The sequence below is a fragment of the Theropithecus gelada genome, chromosome 3, assembly GCF_003255815.1.
Source record: "Theropithecus gelada isolate Dixy chromosome 3, Tgel_1.0, whole genome shotgun sequence".
NCBI classification, from domain to species: Eukaryota; Metazoa; Chordata; class Mammalia; order Primates; family Cercopithecidae; genus Theropithecus; species Theropithecus gelada.
Window position 1 is genome coordinate 141,720,463 of NC_037670.1, and position 19,463 is coordinate 141,739,925.

Below are 19,463 nucleotides of genomic sequence, written 5' to 3' on the forward strand. Positions count from 1 at the left end.
ACACTTGTTTTTCTCAGGCCATAAAGAAAATAGCAAACTACTAATACACAGAGCATGGATGAGTCTTAAAATGTATTATACCCAGTTAAAGAAATCACAAAAATACTACATAATTCTAGAACAGAAAAAATTTATAGTGGTAGAAACAAGATCCAGATCACATGGTTGCTTCTGGTGGAGCGGGAACCTGACTGGCAAGAGACATGATGGAACTTTCTGGAGTGATAAAAATATCCCATCTTGTGGTGTAAGTTACACAAATGCATGCATTTTTCAAAACTGATCCAACTATACACTGAAAATGTGAGTATTTTAATTATGTGTATGTAAATTATGCACAAGTTAAAAAATTTAAACTATTACAGAATTCCCTCAGTACCATTCAGCGAGATTTCTAATTAGTTAAGTAGAGGAAATTCAACAGTTTCTTCTTAATCTTTATTCTTCTATCTACCCACTTGTAGTGCAGTGCAAACAGAACCAAGTAATTCAAGTGACTTTCATTTTAAGATCTACAAACCTCTAGAAATTATCTTCCTGCTCCTAATACAAATCAGTAACTCATTTTTCCCCATTTTATCTCAAAGTAAGATCCTGTCTTTTGAGGTATTTCCATAGAATGGAGAAGAGTTCATGCTACTTTACATATGGAAACTGAGACTTCAATCTCAAGCTTAGAGGCTGATCTCCAAGACTTTCCTATTACTTTCACTTCGTAAGACAAGACTACTGATCCCATATTAGTTTAAAACAAAAAAGTTAGAAGCCATCTTTCTTTGCAGCTATCAAATATGTGACCACCTATTTAGCTTTCGCAAAATCTAGCCATTTATGTTTTATGGCTGACTCTTTCCTTGTGCTCTTTTTCTTAAGAGGTAATTTTTCTTAGCAAAGGCATTGCTCAACAAAACAGGCTACATCAACAGCTTGAAAATAATTCATCTAAAGATGTGTTTTTCTCCTTGACATCTGAAGAGTGGTTCCCAGATGTATTGCTGGTACCTTCTGGCACTTTTTACAAGAATCTAAAGCTCCCAATCTTCTAATAGGTTTTGACTTTTCTCACTGCTAATGAGTTAGCTATAAAATTCTCTCCAAATTTCACTGTACTCCCCTTGTGTCCTGATATGTTTTGTCTTTTATACTGACAGTAAGCTACCCCTCCATGTCCCCTAATGCTATCCTTCTTATAAAATTTGCAGCCTAAAAAGCACTATTTGCCATAACTTACCCTCTTTTCAGCTCTATCAAGAAAACACAATTCAATTTTATTGCTTTATGTTTTGAGCATTAAAAAATAAGCAGCTGAATAGTTTTTCAGGTTATTTCTCACATTAATTAATTAAATGCAGATTGCTTTATTTTCTTCAATCATTCTATAAATTCTCCAATTATTTTAGAGAGTTGACCACATACCAATCTTAATCTTGTACTCTTTCAAATTCATCTGCTTATTTAGGATTTTCAGTTTTGAAATTACCTTATAGTGTGATTGCCTTATAGTTTTTAGCATAAGATGCTAACCTTGTGTCATTTTAATTCAAACGGAATCTGTTTTTCCCAATACACCTTATGTACCTAAAGGATATCTTCTAGTTCTTGAGAAGACAGAATAGTCTAGAACCTATGATACTGGCTTGACTGAATTCTATGTGTTTACAACATTTTAGGTGATTAGGAGGGTAAAGACTTCACTACCTACAAAATCTCATAGAGGCAGTTGGAAAAAAATAAAGTGAAGAGCACCAAGCAAAAATTTTATCTTATGTCACCTCTAAAGGTATACATCAAAATTACAACACTCATAGAAGTTTACTTTAGCGAGGAGTACTAAAGCACATGTCCTAATTCCAAGATATAACCAGATCCAAAAGTTACATTTTATTAAGGATTGTACCATATACAACAGGATAAAAGTTTTTGTTAAAAGTTTGAGGCGGGGTGCAGTGGCTCATGCCTATAATCCCAGCTCTTTGGGAGGCCGAGGTGGGCGGATCACGAGGTCAGGAGTTTGAGACCAGTCTGGCCAACACAGTGAAACCCTGTTTTTACTAGAAATACAAAAATTAGCCAGGCGTGGTGGCATGCGTCTGTAATCCTAGGGCTACTCAGGAGGCGAAGGCAGGAGAATCATCTGAACCCAGGAAGCAGAGGTTGCAGTGAGCCAAGATCTCGCCACTCCACTCCAGCTTGGGTGACAGAGCGAGACTCTGTCTCAAAACAAAAAACAAACCAAAAAAAAAAAAAATGTTTGCAGGTAGGCCAGTCATGGTGGCTTACACTTTTATTCCCAGTACTTTGGGAGGCTGAAGCAGGCAGATTACTTGAGCCCTGGAGTTTAAGACCAGCCTGGGCAACATAGTGAAACCCCATCTCTACAAAAAATAGAAAAATTAGCCAAGTGTGGTAGTGTGTGCCTATAGTCCCAGCTACTCTGGAGGCTGAGGTGGGAGGATCACCTGAGACTGGGAGGCAGAGGTTACAGTGAGCCACAATGGTGCCACTGCACTCCAGCCTGGGTGACAGAGCGAGACCCTGTCTTAAAAAAAAAATAAAGGTTTGCAGGTAGTTTCTCTGTCAGTTCTTTTTTATCTGTTTAAATATTAATTAGCTACTCAATAAACCTTGGCCCTTCTCACACTAGATCACGGTTTCTCAACCGTGGCACTACTGACATTTTGGGATTTGTAATTCTTTGTTTTGAGGGGTTGTCCTATGCATTTGGGGATGTTCAGCAGCAACCCTGGCTTCTACCCACTAGGTACCAGTAGTATCTCTCAGGTATAACAATCAAAAATGTCTTTAGACATTGCCTAATGTCCCTTGAAAGGTCAAATAGACCTTGCTTGAGAACCACTACAACTAGACCAAAATATATTTTTAAAAATCTCAGCAAAGATTTAGGAATTATCTAAAGCTGTAAAGTACCTTCCAAGGTTGCTGTCCAGGTATCATATAAACTAAACTAATTTAGAACAAAACTTCTAGAGTAAAGCATAATTCTTTCTATATATCAGGTACTAGATCATTACTATCTGAACTAAAGAATTATGAATAATAATTCTATTTGTGCTAGACATTTTTGTTAGATGGGCTACTTCCTACTCATTTTAAAGATTATATGAAACACAAAGAGAGATTTAATAGATGAAATACAAGATGCAGTCAGAAAGGAAGCCAATGTGATAGAAATTTTAAGCATTCTGATTCATTTTCATTACTGACATTTCAAAAGATGCAAGATAACATTTACTGCTTGACTTCTATGTATCTAGGCGCTATTACATACATGTTATTACCTAGTTAATTCATGAAGTCTTAAGAAAATGTAAACACTTAAGAAAATAGAAAATGGACATATTTTCTTAGTATTTTTGTAAAATTGTTTAGTTGTTAAATGTTATACAGAGAGAACATTAAGAGGCTTTACTCTTACAGGTCAATCGTCATATTCTTTTGAGGAGTATGATTCATAAGAAATTATACTATAGTTTATTGTCCTCCTTTTCCTCTCATTCTAAATTATGACATTCTTCTCCAAATGTAAAGTTGGAAGACTACCTTCATGATATCCACTTCCTCTGATAATCTTATAGAATTGGAACCATGGCCTTATGAACTATTTTCATTCATCAACTCTTTGGCCAAGTAAACACTGTTCATGATTTTTAAAAGGCTGATACCAAAGAAAAATTATGATTCAACTTGAATTTTGAACAGATATAAAGGCTCTTACCTACAAGCAACATTTGGATCAGCATTTCTTGAAAGTAGTAGCTCTACACACTTCAAGATCTGTTCCTCTGAGCCATGAGCAGAACATGCAGTTATCAAAATAGTTTGCTTATCTATAGTGAATAGAAAAGTGAGGAAAAACCCCCATACATCAAGAGCATCTATTTGATGTCTTTACCACTCAAAACATTCTATTATTGCACTCTAAAACTCTATAACCTCCTCCTAAATCTCTCTCTTAGCAGATAACTTTGTCTTCCTTCATCAAAAGATGAGATTAGACATGAATCCCTTCAGCCTCCAAAGTTTATCTATAAGTCATTTAACTTCCTTCCCCTTTTATTCCCATTACTTCAAGAGAACAGAAAGTGGTTAAGGACATGGACATAGCCACATTGTCTGGATTTGAACAGTTTTTGTTAAAATTTGCCTTGCTAAACTCACGTTTGGGAAACAATGATCTATATTCTCTGATTTCACTTCTTACCCATTTGAAAGCTCCTGAAATCCGGCTTATAAACTACCCTACTGAAATTGCTGTAACTGCCACATCCATTGGTTTGGTTTCTTTTCAGTACTTTTGTACTTGATCTTTCTGAACTCACTGTTTCCTAAAACTCTTCTTCCCTTGGCTCTCATGGTGTTAGCAAAGATTAGAGTAAATTAAACACAAAAAACACCTATTTTGAATTAAAACTTCAAAACAGGTCACCACAGCTATGATTCACATTAGTGGCTCAATATTGACAGAGCATATTCTAGTCCCAGTACTGCCACTGAGAAACTGTAACTCCTGTGATGTCTTAACATCTCATTAGATCTAATATACAGATAAGAACCTAATATCTGCCCTTTGTATGTGATAGGGTTATTGTGGGACACATAAAGGAACTTATATGTACATTCTGTGAAAAATATATTTTATAACTCTAAGTATCCCTCTGATTACAAGGAGGGAGAAGTATAAAAATAACAATTATTAATTTTTTGAGAATATTTTATACACTTTTGAAAACCTCATTCCTAAGCATAGCTTTCATTGAGTAATTTTTCTTTTTTTGAGACAGTGTCTCACTCTGTTGTCCAGGCTGGAGTGCAGCAGCATGATCATAACTTACTGCAACCTCAAACTCCTGGGTTCAAGCAGTCCTTCTGCCTCAGCCTTCTGAGTAGGTGAGGTTATAAGTGTGTGCCACCACCTCCGGCTAATATTTTTTTATTTTTAGCAGAGACAAAGTCTCACTATGTTGTCCAGGCAGATCCTGAACTCCTGGGTTCAAGTGATCTTCTTGCCAAGGACTCCCAAAGTGCTAGTGCTAGGATTATAAGCATGGGCCACTATGCCTGGCCAAGTGATATTTTTAAATGATACCATAAAAAGAAAAACCTAACAGAAAAAATTAAACATGAAACTGTTAAGACAGAAATTTATGTAAACTATATAAATGAGAAAAAAGAGTAAAATTGTAGGTATAAAATTAATGTAAAAATCAATTCTAAAATGAAACCTATACCTGAAATTATGAAGCAAATTTAGTTGTCTATTGAAAATATGTTAAAAATAAGTAATCAGGAATTCAATGTAATAATTAAACTCAATTTGCTCATATACTCTTGTTCTTCTAACACTCAAAGTACTACTGAATGGAAATTATTTAGTAACAAGGACAAAGATGGATTTCATGAACTATCTTTGAAACAACTTTAAGTGATGTAATTTGGAGTTTAGTTTAAAATTCCAGACTGATTTTCAAGTAATTTGCCACTAAATTACAAGCTTTTTAATGTTTCTTCCAAAGAATTTTTCCTTTAAAAACAACCAAAACCTTAAAGTTAAAGGTATATAATAACAACCAGTTATAAAGATACTGTAACTGGAATTTATGTTTTTGGAAAGAGTTTTTCAGAATATGTATGGCTTCTAATTTGATTTTGTATACTATTTACATAATATAATAAATAGAAAGGTTACTTCAAACTGCTTTAGTTTTCTTTCACTTCATATAATAGCTACTTGGAAATCAAGGAATCACAGTAAGCATAATCATTTAAGTTATCTGAAACATCTTACCCTTCTCAAAGCTTGCATTAGCACCTCTGTCCAGAAGGACCCGAACCAGTTCTGCATTGGCAACACTAGCAGCATACATAAGGGGAGTCCATCCATACTGAAAGGTGGAATCTACACTAATGCCTGTCAATATAAAAACAAGCTTTTAAAAGCCCACTACCACCAAAGAAAAAAATCAGCCACCTTATATGCTTAAAGTACTGTGTAAAGTGACGTACATCAAGTACTTTACTCCACCACGGGAAGTTTTGGTAATAATGGCTTCCAAAAAATAGAAAATAATTCTATTGGGACGTTAATGCAATTTGCTAAGTTCAGTTTCGCTACAGGCACTACGTTCCAAGAGACTGATCTGACTGATGTTTAATCATATAATATGTAACTGAGTATGTATATATTATAACAGGTTTTTACATGCTACCTTTTTTTCTCTAGGGGAGCTGGGAAAGGTTTCACAGAGGTAAAATGCCTTTTAAATTAGAATATTATCCCTGGGCAATATCAATTATCTCTATGGTTGAAAATACCACGTATATCTCTCAAAAACCTTTAACTTTACTCCTAACACTAAACTTACCCATGGGTGACTTATAAAACATGAAGCTAAAAAGATAGGTTAAGGTTAGATTATGAAAGCTCTCTTAAGAAATGCAGACTGTGTTTTTGATCCAGAAAATGACATCATTACATATGTATTATAAAGACAACATAGATACCACTATTGAAAATGGGACAGGAAGCAAGGAAACTAGTTATAAGGCAGGAAGTTTATAAGAAAATCAGAGAAAGGGCAGTGGAGAGAGAAAGGAAGGAAAACAAAAGGACATTTCAAAGACAGGGTCATCAGAATTTAAAATTACTTTGAGGAGGAGGTATGATGGAAAAGAACAAATTATAAAAAATGACTATCAAGTTCTATCTTGGACAATCGAATGACAAGCAGTGAGCTAAAATAAAAGGAGATATCAGGTACTGAAAGTAAGTTTTGTTTTTGTTTTTTTGTTGTTCTTTTTTAGATGGGATCTCACTCTGTCACCCAGGCTGGAGCACAGTGGCATGATTATGGCTTACAGCATACTCAACCTCCCAACTAGCTCCGACTATAGGCACGTGCCACTATGCCGGGATAATTTTTTTTTTTTTTGTAGTGGTGGAATCTCACTATGTTGCCACGGCTGGTCTCAAACCCTTGGCCTCAAGCAATTCTCCCACCTTAAGCCTCCCAAAGTGCTGGGATTACAGGTGTGAGTCACTGGTTCTGGCCAAGAGATCATGACTTAAGTAGCAATCTTTCTCTTAAATCTATGAAATATTTGCTAATCGCAAGGAAACAACATTTTTCTGTTTCAAAGAAGGAAAACTTGCATGTGAAACACCACTGAAGGTGGGCCTGCCTTTAATACCTTGTAATTTACAGGTTCTATTGTCTTTGGCTATAAAATGTCCTATGCGCACAGATTAAGGTCACATCACAGAAGAAATGCAGACTTGGTGGGGGGTGGGGGTGTCACTTTTTTGACTGTATAAACACTGGGTCACTGAAAGACTACATATGTCTAATTTCTAATTGTCTAATTTTAGTTGATATAAGGTACATAATAATCATTAGGAGAAAACATTAAACCATCTTAGTATAGACATATACTGCTAGCCCTACTTGTCTTCTCTAACAAGTCTTCCTCTTTAAACTGCTTCAATTGAAAGCATATCAATGAGATCAGAGAAAAGATCATTGTTTTCTCAATTTACTGAGAGTACTGCTCAAACTGTGATAGCAAAGATAGAAAGGAAAAGATGTGAAGAAAAAGAAGCAAAGGCCAGGTGCGGTGGCTCACGCCTGTAATCCCAGCACTTTGGGAGGCGGAGGTGGGTGGATCATGAGGTCAGGCAAACGAGACCATCTTGGCTAGCACAGTGAAACCCTGTCTCTACTAAAAATACAAAAAAAAAAAAAAAAAAAAAAAAAAAAAATTAGACAGGCACGGAGGCAGGCGCCTGTAGTCCCAGCTACTCGGGAGGCTGAGGCAGGAGAATGGCGTGAACCCAGGGGGCAGAGCTTGCAGTGAGCTGAAATCATGTCACTGCACTCCAGCCTGGGCAACAGAGCGAGACTTCGTCTAAAAAAAAAAAGCAGCAAATGTGGCATTATAGTATAAAATTCTTACTAAAATTCTAACTTAATGTTTAACCTATAATATTTAACATAAATTACTAAGCACATATTATGTTCCAGGCATAGTGCAAAAAAAAGTAGGTTTCAAAAAGATGAACACCGTACATTTACAGAGCTCAAAAACATTCAAAGTAATACTATATTGTTTAGGGATATAGTAAAAGTATAAAGATACTCATAAGAATGATAAACATCAACTATATAAAAGTAGTTATCTGCAGAGGGGGTACCTTTCTTTTCTGAATGTCTAAAATATGTCATACTTTAAAGAAAATTGAAAATGATAGTACACAGAACAAAAACTGGAGACATCTTCAAATGGTTAAAAGTGGTTGACTCAAAATGTGCTTTTATTTTTAGAGTTTTCAATTGGTGCAGAAACATGTTTCAAGAACAACAATGACTTTGAAAGGCAAAAAATTAACAATATTTTAAAAAACAGTTACATAATGACATCTGGAAGGAAATACCCTAAAACAGGAGTTAACCTGTGAAAGTGAGGCATCAGCAGTAAGGGGAACGAGAGTGAGGACAATGGTAAAGAAATCTTTCTACTTCTACCTACATTTCTATTACTGGCTTTTAAAAATGAACTTTAAAAATTTTTGTAATTAAAAACAAATTTCAAATGGTTGACTAAATAACTGCTTAGCAGCAGGGTCTGTTCAAGAGACTGTAAACCTCTAACCTGCCCATCAATCATATCAAGTCTTAATCCTTCAAAAGCCTCTATCATGTTAACTGTACCTAGTCCCATTACTCCTAAGGCAAATTTTCTTTTCTAAAACAAATCTCTGCTTATTTCACCCCATGCTATGTACACTATACATATATTAACATTAGGTATTCAGGCCTCTTTCTACTTATTCAGAATTTATTCAATTTCATTTTTCAATTACAAACTCAAGTTCCACTGTCCAAAAAGTCATACAGATCCTTCTCATATCTTACAAGAACAGCTAATGTTTACATAATTCCTATGTGTTCTAAGTCCTTTAAAACTGTATTTTAATTTTCCCCCTTGCCAACAACACTTTGATATAATAATCCTCATTTTAAAACGGACAGAAATTGAAACTTAGGAAGATTTGGTAATTTAGTCAAGGTTACAAAGTCATCAAGTGGCACAGTTAGTAATCAAACCCAGATCTGTCTTGTTTTCAAAATTATTTACTTTTCAGTAAACTATGCATTGATTCTAGCATAGAATAAAAACATTATGCTATATATAATCACATCTAACTACCTTGTGTGTGAATGTTTTGCATCCACAATGGCAAAAACCACAATTACTTTTGCACCAACCTAAAGTAAATGCTTGTTATTCCTTTGAGTAATTTCAATCATTATAATCAATAATTTACATTTCTATGTGAAGGTAATTAAAATTTTTTTTTTCATTTAATCCACACACACAAAAAAAGTCATGAAGCCCAGGACAGAATTATGATGCTTTACATAAAGAAACTGATGCTCTCTGGCTGGGCACGGCGGCTCATGCCTGAGATCTCAGCACTTTGGAAGGCCAAGGTGGGTGATTACTTGAGGTCAGTAGTTCGAGACCAGCCTGGCTGACGTGGTGAAACCCTCGTGTCTACTAAAATTACCAAAATTAGCTGGGCTTGGCGACAGGTGCTTTTAGTCCCCACTACTCGGGAGGTTGAGGTGGGAGAATCGCTTGAATCCCGGCCCCCAGATGGAGGCTGCAATGAGCCAAGATGGTGCCATTGCACTCCAGCAGGGCGACAGAGCGACGCTCCATCCCCTCCCCTCAACCCCCAAAAATGAAAATTGATGCTCTCAAAGCTTAAATGCCTCTTCCAAGAAACCAGAGTAGGCAATAAGCTGGAAGAAATTATCCATATACTTATTCTGATTCCTAGCTCAGGCCTCATTCCACTAGCACAAAACAAAAAACTGTACCGAGAAAAACTAAAACGTACTCGAACCAATTCTTAAGAAATATACAACAGGCAGGGCACGGTGGCTCATGCCTGTAATCCCAGCACTTTGGGAGGCCGAAGCAGGCGGATCACGAGGTCAGGAGATCGAGACCATAGTGGCTAACATGGTGAAACCCCATCTCTATTAAAAAAAAAAAAAAAAAAATTAGCCGGGCGTGGTGGCACACGCCTGGAGTCTCAGCTACTCAGGAGGCTGAGGCAGGAGAATCACTTGAACTCGGGAGGTGGAGGTTGCAGTGAGCCAAGATTGCGCCACTGCACTCCAGCCTGGGCCACAGAGTGAGACAACATTCCCCCTCACCCCCCACCACCCAAAGAAAAGAAAAGAAAAGAAAAGAAAAAAGAAACATACAACATTACAGCAGAGTAAATGAAGAGAAAATTAAGAATGATCAGAGTGGGACAGGAGTAGAGTAGGCCTCTTGCTTGAAGGAGGTGGAAGAACTGATGGAAGATAAATAGGGTGGCATTCCAAATGTAAGGAGAGAGTAAGAAAATAAGACAGGCAGGACTCAGAGTCAACGAAGATTATGCAGGATATTATGATAACTTATATTAACATTTGTTGTGTTTCCATTAGAAAAGCAACATAAATCTTTTAAAAATAAGGAATCCTTGCAAACTTAAGACAGTTGTGTTCAGGTGAAACTGTCCTTATCTCTCACCAGAATCTAGGAGCTCCTGGACCAATGAAACATCTCCGATGGTCATTGCTTTCTTAAATTTTTCTTTCTTTTCCTCAATGGGTAACAGCCCTTTCAATTTCTAGAAAAGTGAACAGTTTTAAAAAATTCTTGTTATATATAGTTTTGTTTCCACCTCATCAGGAAACAATAATGTTTGGTTAAGTACATAGGTTTTTTTCTTGGCTTTATTCTGACCGAGATACTAAGTTTGAAAAGAATTCGTGTCGAAAATTATCTTTCAAGGGAATAGGTAATGATGGATCCAAACCCAAGTGAAGAGCTACGACGATCTAAAGAAGCGTATTTGGTGGTAACCACAGTTGGGGAACAGGAGGAAATTTGTGCGGGTTTGCTTAACTACAAACGCCCGTATTTCCACTAAGAAAAAGGAAAATACATGCGAGGAAGTGAGAGGTTTCACCAGGCTGGGCCTCGCCTTCGAGGGCCAGGGAAGGCCGAAACCAGGTGTGGTCAAGACAAGGCCTCCTCTGCTACCTGAGACGTCCGGTCGAGATACCCAATCTCCCAGCCGTCATCCTCGCTCTCGCTACTCTCCCCTCCGCCGGCCACTGGCAGGCCGCGTAGCGCTCCCGCCGCCATGCTAGCCAAGGCAGCTCCCTGTGGGCAACGCGCGTCCTTCAGTTCTCCAGGCGCATGCGCACCGGGGTGGGGCGGGGCGTGCGAAGCGCTGCGCGGGAAGCAGCGACGTGCAAGTACTCGGGTCTGGAGCCTTCCAGCGCAGGCGCACAGCGGCCCGCTGCTCACCTACCTACCCCGTCCCTAACCTTGAGGCTTCTTGAGGTGAAAACCTGGCGTGTCTAACACTGGTGACGAAGTTCGTGCGCCAGGCTCCTGCTGGCACTTCCAGTTCCTCTCAGAGACTTACCTTTCGACCTCTTTAAAGTATTTGCTTGATGAAATTCTTGCTCGGCAAAGAATGCCTTACGTGTGGCAGGAGCACACTAGGATTTAATGGCAAGTAAGACTAGACTTTCCCCGCCATCCTTTTCAACTGCCCCCCTGCCAAACGTCTGTTAAATCTGTATCCCCTGGGAGACGGAATCTTCCTCGGAGCACCTCGCTCAGGAGCACCACTCAGACATTCAAGAAGCCCTTAGACAAGTAGAGGCCGACAAAGGAGCCAGGAGAAAATACTGCCGCAAAGAATTCTTCTTTTTCATTTCATGTGATCTTAGATCTCACCTTAGATTTAGAAGCTTCAGACCATCAAAACACTTCCCCGCTATGTAGTGTAGATGTCCTAGAGGAAAATATGAAAGGAGGGGGTTTCTGGGTACAGTGGATCCAAAGAGCCAGAAAGAAAGAAATGACTTAAACGGTCAGAGAGCAAATAATTCAAACAGCTCCAGGTGGAAGTGGCCCAAGCTCAAACTCATCTTTCTACATGGTAGAACTTCTAGATGCTGGTAACACAGTGATTTTCTTCCCCACCAAAGAAAAGTAGATCTACCACGAAACAGGGCATATTATATGTATCTCAAGATAATAGCCATGCACTATTATTTGAAAGCTTTTGCTGTTTTTTTTCTTGCAGATTCTTTGATAAAAGATTTTGAAATTATGTACTTCAGAGACTCAGAGGTAAGTATTTTTAAGTAGTTTAGCTATTTGGGGGCCACATCTGTCTTTCTCAATGCATTCATTCAATAAATGCTAGGGATTACTTAGTACAGCCAAGTGCAACTGGGTTTGGGGAGACAACGTCAAAGATAAACCATGGAGCCTCATGGAGCTCACTTTAATAAGTAGAGTTAGACAATGTGCAAGGAAACAAAAACACTATTGCGGATTGTAAGTGCTTCAAAAGAAACAAGTGTGCTCAGTTTCTGGAATCAAACCACTTTGGTGTTTCCCGGAGGAGTCACTAGCTGTAGCTGTGTGCCCTTGGGCAATTTACTTAGCGTCTATCTGGGTATGAGCTAACTTATCTGTAGAAGGGAGGTGATGATAGTACCCACCAAATAGAATTGTTATGAGGACTAAATGAAGTAATAGGCTTGGAATAAGGTCTGTCTCAATGTAAGAGGTAGATTTTAGATAGGGTAGTCAGACCTGTGCAGAGTCCTAAATAACAAGCCATATAAGAGTGGAAGAATAGAGCTTTCCTGGCAGTGGAGAGGAATATTACCAAGGTCGACAAACAGAAGGAAAAACAGCTCATCACTGACCATTAGAGAAATGCAGATCAAAACTACAATGAGATACCATGTCAGCCAGTCAGAATGGCAGTTATTAAAAAGTAAAAAACAGCCGGGCGCGGTGGCTCAAGCCTGTAATCCCAGCACTTTGGGAGGCCGAGACGGGCGGATCACGAGGTCAGGAGATCGAGACCATCCTGGCGAACACGGTGAAACCCCGTCTCTACTAAAAAATACAAAAAAACTAGCGGGGCGAGGTGGCGGGCGCCTGTAGTCCCAGCTACTCCGGAGGCTGAGGCAGGAGAATGGCGGGAACCCGGGAGGCGGAGCTTGCAGTGAGCTGAGATCCGGCCACAGCACTCCAGCCTGGGTGACAGAGCAAGACTCCGTCTCAAAAAAAAAAAAAAAAAAAAAAAAAAAAAAAAGTAAAAAACAACAGATGCTGGTGAGGTTGTGGGGAAAAATAAATTCTTTTACACTGTTGGTGGGAGTGTAAATTAGTTTAACCATTGTGGAAGACACTGTGGTGATTTCTGAAAGATCTAGAGGCAGAAATAGGATTTGACCCAGTAATCCCATTACTGGGTATACACCCAAAGGACCATAAATCATTCCTTCATAAAGATATGGGCACATGTATGTTCATTGCAGCAGTGTTCACAATAGCAAAGACATGGAATCAACCTAAATGCCCATCAATGATAGACTGGATAAAGAAAATGTGGTACATATATGCCATGGAATATTATGCAGCCATAAAAAGGAATGAGATCATGTCCTTTTCAGGGACATGGATGGAGGTGGAAGCCATTATCCTCAGCAAGCTAATGCAAAAACAGGAAACCAAATGCTGCATGTTCTTACTTATAAGTGGGAGCTGAATGATGAGAACATGTGGACACAAGTGGGAACAACATATACTGGGGCCTGTCACAGGGTGGGGGTTGGGAGGAGGGAAAGCATCAGGAAGACTAGCTAGTGGATGCTGAGCTTAATACCTAGGTGATGAGATGATCTGTGTAGCAAACCCCCATGGCACATGTTTACCTCTGTAACCTGCACATCTTGCATATGTAGCCCTGAACTTAAAATAAAAGTTGGGAAGAAAAAAATAAAACAAAACAAAAAAACACTTCTAGGCACCAAGCAAAGAATTCAACACTCAATAAGCCTCCAGGAACAAGCCTGGACTGGCATGCATTATTGAACTCAAAATATATTTTGTCTCCTCTTTGGCTTTTTACATGCCTTGCCCCCTTGCTGAATACTTATTTTCTCTGTTTCCAAATCAAAATAGTGGATAATACTAAGCAATTAACTACTCTCAAGTTTATATATTGTGTGTTCAAAAGACCAGCCAACATTTCTCATTTTCATGTTACAGTGATGTAATCCAACCCCGAGAGTACACTTAACTCTTAAATGAACTGAATAAATTAAAATTTTAAGCTGAAAAAAAAAATAGGATTTGGTGACTGGATATAAAGGATGAGCAGGAGAGGGGAGTCAAAGCTGGTAAGACAAAAAGAAGAAGGAGGAAAAGTTTGAGGAAACAGGTAAGCTTTGTTCTGCAGAGACACATCTAAAAAGCTAAGGAACATCCATGTCCAGTTAAGGTCCAAAGTTCCCCAGAGAGGCCTGGGCTATCCAGCTTTAGAAGTCATCTTCCTAAGAAGTAATAATGGACATATTAAAGTAATAATGTTATCAAAGGAGAAGGGATAGGATAAGATGAGAGGGTCAAGAATATATTCTTAGGGACTATTTGTTTTTTTTTCCTGTTTTTTTAATTATTATTTTCAATTATTATACTTTAAGTTCTAGGGTACATGTGTACAACGTGCAGGTTTGTTACATATGTATACATGTGCCATGTTGGTGTGCTGCACCCATTAACTCGTCATTTACATTAGGTATATCTCCTAATGCTATCCCTCCCCCGTCCCCTAACCCCACGACAGGCCCTGGTGTGTGATGTTCCCCATCCTGTGTGCAAGTGTTCTCATTGTTCAATTCCCACCTATGAGTGAGAACATGCGGTGTTTGGTTTTCCATCCTTGCGATAGTTTGCTGAGAATGATGGTTTCCAGCTTCATCCATGTCCCTACAAAGGACATAAACTCATCCTTTCTTATGGCTGCATAGTATTCCGTGGTGTATATGTGCCACATTTTCTTAATCCTGTCTATCATTGATAGACATTTGGGTTGATTCCAAGTCTTTGCTATTGTGAGTAGTGCCAGAATAAACATACGTGTGCATGTGTCCTTAAAGCAGCATGATTTATAATCCTTTGGGTATATACCCAGTAATGGGATGGCTGGGTCAAATGGTATTTCTAGTTCTAGATCCTTGAGAAATCGCCACACTGTCTTCTACAATAGTTGAACTAGTTTACAGTCCCACCAACAGTATAAAATTGTTCCTATTTCTCCACATCCTGTCCAGCACCTGTTGTTTCCTGACTTTTTAATGATCCATTCTAACTGGTGTGAGATGGTATCTTATTGTGGTTTTGATTTGCATTTCTCTGATGGCGAGTGATGCTGAGCATTTTTTCATGTGTCTGTTGGCTGCATAAATGTCTTTTGAGAAGTATCTGTTCATATCCTTTGCCCACTTTTTCATGGGGTTGTTTGATATTTTCTTGTAAATTTGTTTACGTTCTTTGTAGAGTCTGGATTTTAGCCCTTTGTCAGATGGGTAGATTGCAAAAATTTTCTCCCATTCTGTAGGTTGCCTGTTCACTCTGATGGTAGTTTCTTTTGCTGTGCAGAAGCTCTTTAGTTTAATGAGATCCCATTTGTCAATTTTGGCTTTTGTTGCCTTTGCTTTTGATGTTTTAGACATGAAGTCCTTGCCCATGCCTATGTCCTGAATGGTATTGCCTGAGTTTTCTTCTAGGGTTTTTATGATTTTAGGTCTAACATTTAAGTCTTTAATCCATCTTGCATTAATTTTTGTATAATCTGTAAGGAAGGGATCCAGTTTCAGCTTTCTACATTTGGCTAGCCAGTTTTCCCAGCACCATTTATTAACTAGGGAATCCTTTCCCCATTGCTTGTTTTTGTCAGGATTGTCAAAGATTAGATGGTTGTGGGTGTGCTCTCCAGCAAGGGCTCAGAACTAGGCTGCGGCTGAGATGGCTGGAATGGTAGAAGTAAACTTCAGAAGGTAGGTAATAATGAACTTTTCTTGTTTTGGGGATTGATTATTTCTTTAGGAAGCCACTAAAGGAAAGGGATGACTTCAAGGGCCTAAGAAATAGTAACTAAAGAAGCAGGAGACATGGAAGAGATCAATGCTGCAAAAATCCTTCACTGAATCATAGTCTAAGATAATAACAATCACAGCAATAATAATGATAATAAATTCATTTTATGGACTTTTCTTATATTAAGTCACTTAATACTCACACAGTCCTATTGAGGTATATGCTATCTCAATTTTACGGAAGGAATTAGAGGCACAGAAAGGTAATGTTATCTGCCCAATATTATCTACCCAGGAGGACAGGAAACAGTTGGCTCTGCAGTCCATGCTTTTAGCGATTTTTGTTTGTTTGTTTTTTGACAGGGTCTCACTCTGCTGCCCAGGCTGGAGTGCAGTGGCATGAACACTGTTCACTGCAGCCTCAACCTCCTGGGCTCAAGCAATCCTCCCACCTCAGCCTCCTGAGTAGCTGGGTGTATGCCACTATGCAGGCTAATTTTAAATTTTGTTGAGATGGAGTCTCGTTGCATTGCCCAGGCTGATCTCAAACTTCTGGTCTGAAATGATCCTCCTGCCTCAGCCTCCGGAAGTGGGGGGATTATAGGTGTGAGTCACTGCACCAGGCTAGTGATTACCAATACTTAAATAGCACTTCCATGTGCCTTGACACTTTTCTAAACACTTTGTAATCACTAATTTATATAATTCTCACTATAGCTTTTTAAGGTAAATACTATCATTATCTCCATTTTATAGATGAGGAAACTGAGGAAAAGGAAGGTCATATCAACTGCCCAAGGTCATAGATGTGGAACTTTCTAAACTAACACCAGACTGTTGGGCCTCACAGTGGTGCTCAGATGTTACTTGGAAAGTATAATGCTCACAGAAGCACTCTCTCCCTAGGGGAATACTTGTTTCCACCATTTGTTTTACTCTCTGTAGAGGGAAACATTCCTTTCCAAAGGAGATTTCATCTTCGGACTAGTAAATCAGACTCGGAATGAGCTATGATTCATTTACAGGTAAATCACAAGCTTTATTCCTGGCCAGATAAGAAATCAGTAATTTGGTTTTGTCTGAAGAGATTTGGGAATTCCCCCAAGACGATTTCCTGGAGTGGGTCAGAATGCCACCTACACACTGGGTTAATGACTTCAGTGTTCTGCTTGGTTCACTGATGACAGGAAACGGTAAAACAAAGAGGGTGAGAAACCAGCTGTATCACAGTAATAAATATTACTCAGATTTAGGCTCTTCTTCCTAGTTCCTGAGTTTGTTTTTTAAACTTTCAAGCTTTCACTCAGACAATATGCAATGATTAGCTAGTAGTTTGTTTTAATATTACAAATGATGATGGTGGATTTTGCGGGGAATTTGTTTTAAAGTTAATGTTATCATATTTTTACAATTCTTATTTTCAATAGTTTGAAAAAGTTCTGTTGGGATCCTGAATTCTTAATTTTGACTGAGATCTAGTGGGATTAATTGTCTCTTTTGGAGATAATTTTAGAGGCATAAAAATGGTAAATCAATTTTTTTTCAATTATTAGAAATTATGTGCACAAGATAGTCAAGGGGAAAGATTAGCAACTGCTTTTTAAAATATAGCATTAATTGATTCCACAAATAGTTACTATGCTGCTACTATATTGTTTAGGCATCAGGAATAAAGTTGTGAGGAAGACAAGGCAAGATCCTTGACCTCCAAATGTTTATAGTCTAGCAAGATAAATTAATAAATACATAATTAAATACTAGGTAATGATAAATTCTACAAAGAAAAATTAACCAGGTAAATGAGATAGAGAATAATGGAAGCAAATCAGAATTAAAATAGGAATTTCAGAGAAGGCCTCTTTGAGGTTTTATTGTTATTGTGATAGAAAGTTTCAAGGCTCTGATTTACCATTTTAAAAGGTAACTCTAGCTACAAGGAGAAGAGACTGTATTTATGGGAGCAAGTGTAGAATCAGGAACACCAGTTAAGAGTCTAATATAACAGTCTAGGTTCTCAACCTTATCTGCTGCTTAGAATTCCCTGGAGATAATTCTAGTCAACCCCAGTTGAAACCATGTACAGTATGTCAACATCTTTGAGAGTAGAGTCCAGGAGTTGATATTTCTCAATGTTCCTCTGGTGATTTTAATATATAGCCAAGGTTGGAAAAGGTTGTGGAAGAAAGATATCAGACCACAAGTCTAAATCTAGTAGGAACACGGAAGCTGTGAAAACAGGACTGGCTTCTTTTCTGGATTTATTTTCTTAAGGAATATGGTTAGGTCAGAGAACAAAACAAATTCTTAAACAAAGAGGAAAAATTTATCAGAACATGATGAAGATGGATTTTGGCTAAGAAGCATTAACTAATATACTACAAGGAAGTAGTGGTAAATGAAAATGTTCATCTTGTTTTGTTTCTTCAAATATTCTAGTATGGAGTCCATGGATGAAAATGGTTGTGAAAGGATGATGTAGGAAACTGAGTCTCTAGTGGTTATCTATGGAGGTGGCTAGATGTCAGATTCAGGATTTATACATTTTGTAGAGATAGCAATTAAGATTCACTGATACATTGGAAGTGGGATGATAGGGAAAGGCTGGTCAGGGATGACATCCGAATTTTAAGCCTGAACAATTGGGTGAATTGTTGCATTTACTTCGTTGGGGGAAAGCGGTGGAAAAGTAGGGATGTATTTGTGTGGGGGAGAAGGTCAAATATTGAAATTAAGAGTATCAGTTTGGACTTTATAATGTAAACAGTGCTAATTAAACTCTAAAATGAATGTAAGTGTAGAGTGATATATAGATTCACAATTTGAATGATCTGTTTCCTGGAATAATTTTCTTTGATTTTATGTCTATTTATTGTTTGAATAACGAGGGAACTTGTTTACTTTTATCTCATTTTTTTTCTTCCTAGATTTTTAATGTATACCCTACTACATTGCATATAGGTGTGGTAGAAGAGTGTCTTAAGACTATACTAACCTTTACTCCAACACAAAATTATATTTTGTAAACTGTAGTCCCAATAGACTGCTGGGGAAGAGCAATAACACATAAATGCATGAACATGTTAGTGTTAAAAACATTGCAAAATTATAAGTTTTTAAAAATGGATTAAAAGGTAACTAATGAAATTTTAGAACATCATTTCCAAAACTTGCTTCACTATAGAACAGTTTAAAATTCTAATATATTGATGAAAACCAAAAAGAACTCAACAGATTTAATGGGCTCTTGAATTAAAGTAGGTAGCAAAAAATGGGCTTTTAGACAGCTTATTCACTACAAGAGAGAATCATTTATCGTGTGTATAAAATACAATGAATTTTAAATAACATAGCTGTATGTTGAAATTATAAGAAAGAATACATAAATTAGACAAATATATATCACTTATTCAAATTCAATTGTAATATCAAATGTAATATCAATTGTAATATCAAAATGTCATT

The 19,463-nt window shown here is 37.8% G+C and overlaps 1 protein-coding gene across 2 annotated transcripts in view; it reads right to left on the bottom strand.

The window, feature by feature from the left end:
• Window positions 1-11,292, bottom strand: part of ASZ1 (ankyrin repeat, SAM and basic leucine zipper domain containing 1) — a 65,131-nt gene extending 53,839 nt beyond the window's left edge. The window contains exons 1-4 of one of the 2 annotated variants that reach the window (XM_025380117.1): window positions 11,125-11,292; window positions 10,609-10,708; window positions 5,807-5,929; window positions 3,737-3,848 (exon numbers count right to left, since the gene is read on the bottom strand). Coding sequence is in view for 1 of the 2 variants with exons in the window: in XM_025380116.1 (XP_025235901.1) it covers window positions 3,737-3,848; window positions 5,807-5,929; window positions 10,609-10,708; window positions 11,125-11,229 (440 nt within the window). In the remaining variant the exon portion in view is untranslated. The remainder of the gene's footprint in view (window positions 1-3,736; window positions 3,849-5,806; window positions 5,930-10,608; window positions 10,709-11,124) is intronic. The other variant, XM_025380116.1, reaches the window with a different exon arrangement.
• Window positions 11,293-19,463: the final 8,171 nt, after the last annotated feature.